Raw genomic sequence first — 4486 nt, forward strand, 5'->3', positions numbered from 1 at the left:
TTCTGCCCATTTCTGGATTGGACTATTTGTTCTTTGGATGTTGAGTTTGATAAATTCTTTATAAATATTGGATACTAGCCCTTTATCTGATATGTCATTTGCAAATATTTTCTCCCATTCTGCCAGTTGTCTTTTGGTTTTGTTGATTGTTTCCTTTGCTGTGCAAAAGCTTTTGTTCTGGATGAAGTCCCAATAGTTCATTTTTGCTCTTGCTTCCCTTGCCTTTGGTGATGTTTCTAGGAAGAAATTGCTGCAGCTGTCGAAGAGGTTGCTGCCTGTATTCTCCTCAAGGATTTCGATGGATACCTGCCCCACATTGAGATCTTTCATCCATTTTGAGTCTGTTTTTGTGAGTGGTGTAAGGAAATGGTCCAGTTTCATTCTTCTGTATGTGGCTGTCCAATTTCTCCAACATCATTTGTTGAAGAGACTATCTTTTTTCCATTGGACATTCTTTTCTGCTTTGTTGAGGATAGCTGACCATAGACTTGGGGTCCATTTCTGGGCTCTCTATTCTGTTCCATTGATCTGTGTGTCTGTTTTTGTGCCAGTGCCACACTGTCCTGATTATTACAGTTTTGTAATAGAGCTTAAAGTCTGGAATTGTGATGCTGCCAACTTTGGTTTTCCTTTTCCACATTCCTCTGGCTATTTGAGGTCTTTCCTGGTTCCATACATATTTTAGGATTATTTGTTCCATTTCTTCGAAAAAAAAAAAAAGTTGATGGTATTTTGATAGGGATTGCATTAAATGTGTAGATTGCTTTAGGCAGCATGGACACTTTCACAATATTTGTTCTTCCAATCCATGAACATGGAATTTTTTTTTCATTTATTTGTGTCTTCCTCAATTTCTTGCAGGAGACTTTATAGTTTTCTTTTTTTTTTTTTTTTTTTTTTTTTTTTTGGGAGCAAATAATTTTTAATTTTTTTTTTAAACAATTACACCAAAGAATCATGCAATGCTGCCAGCATTGGATGCAATCCTGGGCCACAAGTCTGCACACTCCTTTGCGACTGGTCCTGTGATAGCAGACCCTTTCATTTCACCTTTATTGATTACTATGACCCCCGCATTATCTTCAAAATAGAGAAACACACCATCTTTTCTCCGGTATGACTTTCGTTGTCGAATTACCACTGCTGGATGTACTTTCTTTCTGAGCTCTGGTTTGCCTTTCTTCACTGTGGCCATCACCATGTCACCCACACCCGCAGCAGGAAGTCTGTTCAATCGTCCCTTGATCCCCTTCACAGAGATGATATACAGATTTTTGGCTCCTGTGTTGTCAGCACAGTTGATCACGGCGCCCACCGGAAGACCCAGGGAAATCCGGAATTTCGCACCGGAGGACCCACCACGTCCTCGCTTCGACATCTTGGACGCCGGAAAGAGACAAAAAGGCTATAGTTTTCTTAGTACAGATTTTTTGCCTCTTTGGTTAGGTTTATTCCCCAGCATCTTATGGTTTTGGGGCAGTTGTAAATGGGATTGACTCCTTAATTTCTCTTTCTTCTGTCTTATTGTTCTGTATAGAAATGCAACTAATTTCTGTGCATTGATTTTATATCCTGACACTTTACTGAATTCCTATATGAGTTCTAGCAGATTTGGAGTGGAGTCTTTTGGGTTTCCCACATAAAATATCATATCATCTGGAAAGAGTGATAGTTTGACTTCTTCTTTGCTGTCTCAGTTGCCTTTTATTTCTTTTTGTTGTCTGATTGCTGTTGCTAGGACTTTAGTACAATGTCGAATAGCAGTGGTGATAGTGAACAGCCCTGCATGTTCCTTACCTTAGCGGAAAAACTCTCAGTTTTTTCCCATTGAGAATGATATTCGGTGAGGGGTTTTCATAGACGGGCTTTGATTATACTGAGGTATATACCCTCTATCCCTACACTTTGAAGAGTTTTGATCAAGAGGGGATGCTGTACTTTGTCAAATGCTTTTTCAGCATCTCTTGAGAGTATCATCTGGTTCTTGTTCTTTCTTTCATTAATGTATTGTATCACATTGACTTGTGAATGTTGAACCAACCTTGCACCACAGGAATGAATCCCACTTGGTCGTGGTGAATAATCCTTTTAATGTACTGTTGGATCCTATTGGCTAGTATTTTGGTGATAATTTTTGCATCTCTGTTCATTAAGGGTATTAGTCTATATTTCTTTTTTTTGATGGGGTCTTTGTCTGGTTTTCAGATCAAGGTAATGTTGGCCTCATAAAATGAGTTTGGGAGTTTTCCTTTCATTTCTATTTTTTGGAACAGTTTCAGGAGAATAGGTATTAATTCTTCTTTAAATGTTTGGTTAAATTCCCCTGGGAAGCTGTTTGGCCCTGGGCTCTTGTTTGTTGGGAGATATTTGATGACTGCTTCAATCTCCTTACTGCTTATGGGTCTGTTCAAGCTTTCTATTTCTTTCTGGTTCAGTTGTGATAGTTTATGTCTCTAGGAATGCATCTGTTTCTTCCAGATAGTCAAATTTGCTGGCATGTAGTTGCTCATAATATGTTCTTATAATTGTTTTTATTTCTTTGGTGTTGGTTATGATTTCTTCTCTTTCACTCATGACTTTATTAATTTGGGTCCTTTCTCTTTTCTTTTTGATAAGGCTGGCCAGGGGTTTATCAATCTTATTAATTCTTTCAAAGAACCAGCTCCTAGTTTCATTGATCTGTTCTATCGTTCTTTTGGTTTCTATTTCATTGATTTCTGCTATGATCTTGATTATTTCTCTTCTCCTGCTGGGTTTAGGCTTTATTTGTTCTTTCTCCAGCTCCTTTCGGTGTAGGGTTAGGTTGTGTCTTGAGACCTTTCTTGTTTCTTGAGAAAGGCTTGTATTGCTATATACTTACACCTCAGGACCGCCTTTGCTGTGTCCCAAAGATTTTGAACAGTTATGTTTTCATTTTCATTTGTTTCCATAAATTTTTTTCAATTCTTGTTTAATGTCCTGGTTGACCCATTCATTCTTTAGAAGGTTGCTCTTTAGCCTCCATGTATTTGAGTTCTTTCCAACTTTCCTCTTGTTGTTGAATTATAGTTTCAAAGCACTATGGTCTGAAAATATGCAGGGAATGATCCCAATCTTTTGGTACTGGTTGAGACCTGATTTGTGACCCAGGGTATGACCTATTCTGAAGAATGTTCCATGTGCACTAGAGAAGAATGTGTATTCTGTTGCTTTGGTGTGGAGTGTTCTGAATATATCTGTGATGTCCATCTGGTTCAGTGTGTCCTTTAAGGTCTTTATTTTCTTGTTGATCTTTTGCTTAGGTGATCTGTCCATTTCAGTGAGAGGGGTGTTAAAGTACCCTACTGTTGGTGGGGGACAAGATGGCGGGGAAGTAGGAGGAGGCGCCTTTTCAACCTGTACCCTAAAGTGAGCTGATTATCTACCAAAGAACTCCGATCACCCATGAAATCAGCCTGAAATCAGAATTATACATGTCTGGATCTCTACAGGGGCAGAAGATGCCAGTGGGCAGGTAAAGCGGAATGGGAACGGTGGACTGATATCGGAAGATAAACAAAAGGGGGAGGGAGCCACCAGAGGTGACCGGTTGGAAACTAATACCCCCAATACGAGCGAGAGTACCCTGTGTGAGAGGGTCCATGGACAAAAGGACAAGACTGATACAAAGTGAAGGTCAAGCAAAGCTTTATTTTGCACCAAGCATCGAGAATCAAACTGACGGGCCAGGGCCGTCTCTTGCAAAGAGGTGACCCCTCCCAGGCCCACAGACTAACTTTTATAGATTAAAGGCGATGTGGTTGAGTCTGGCCACATACAGGTGGCCAATTGAATTACAATTCACCCCATGATAGTCATTTAATTCAGCCTATGACCTTGACTGGAACCGGCACCTTTGTCTGGCGCCTGATAGGCAGGGCTCACACTCCTTGGCGGGTAATACGTGTGCTTTCCCTTGATTAGATGTCTCCACCTGGCCTGGCTCATCCTTGGCGGGTAGGGAGGTAATACATGCGCTTTTACTGATTGGATGTTTGCACCTGGCCAGACACGTCCTTGTATGTGGGCTACGTTATCAGGGGCTGGTCAGGCATATTTTACCAGTTCTGTTTCTAAGCGCTTTCCTCTTGGGGGGAAGAGGCAGGTTCAGTCTAAGTTTACTGCATAAACAACAAAATGGCTCGCTTTGGCTAAGTAGGCTCTTACACTGCGTCTGGGGACCAGCATTAACTTGGAGACTGAGCCAGAGAGAGTGCGGCGGAGAAACCAGGTCTTGGTCCCTAAGCCGCCAGCGCACCTGAGAACGCGTGGGGTCAGGCTCAGCCTGAGATGCGCATGCCCCTCATCCTCCCCTGAAAGAGGTACACAAAGACCCAGCCGGCGCTCTTTGACCCACGCCATTGTTTCAGAGCTTAAGACACATGCCCCAAACTCTCCCCTGAGAGAGGTTCGCGAAGGCCCAGCCTGGTGCTTTTGGACCTGCAACCCGTTCTCAGAGACTGAGATG

At 41.8% G+C, this 4486-nt stretch overlaps 1 protein-coding gene across 1 annotated transcript; it reads right to left on the bottom strand.

Moving 5' to 3' along the window:
• Nucleotides 1-919: 919 nt before the first annotated feature.
• Nucleotides 920-1410, bottom strand: LOC131833246 (large ribosomal subunit protein uL14-like). The gene has a single exon (XM_059176399.1). The coding sequence runs from the start codon at nt 1376-1378 to the stop codon at nt 956-958; it is 423 nt and encodes a 140-aa protein (XP_059032382.1). The 5' UTR covers nt 1379-1410; the 3' UTR covers nt 920-955.
• Between the last annotated feature and the right edge of the window lie 3076 nt (nt 1411-4486).

The sequence above is a fragment of the Mustela lutreola genome, chromosome 6 (genome assembly GCF_030435805.1).
Source record: "Mustela lutreola isolate mMusLut2 chromosome 6, mMusLut2.pri, whole genome shotgun sequence".
In the NCBI taxonomy this organism is placed as follows: Eukaryota; Metazoa; Chordata; class Mammalia; order Carnivora; family Mustelidae; genus Mustela; species Mustela lutreola.

Coding starts and splice junctions, on each gene's coding strand:
- LOC131833246 (XM_059176399.1), bottom strand. CDS start 1,378: ATGTCGAAGCGAGGACGTGGTGGGTCCTCCGGTGCGAAATTCCGGATT.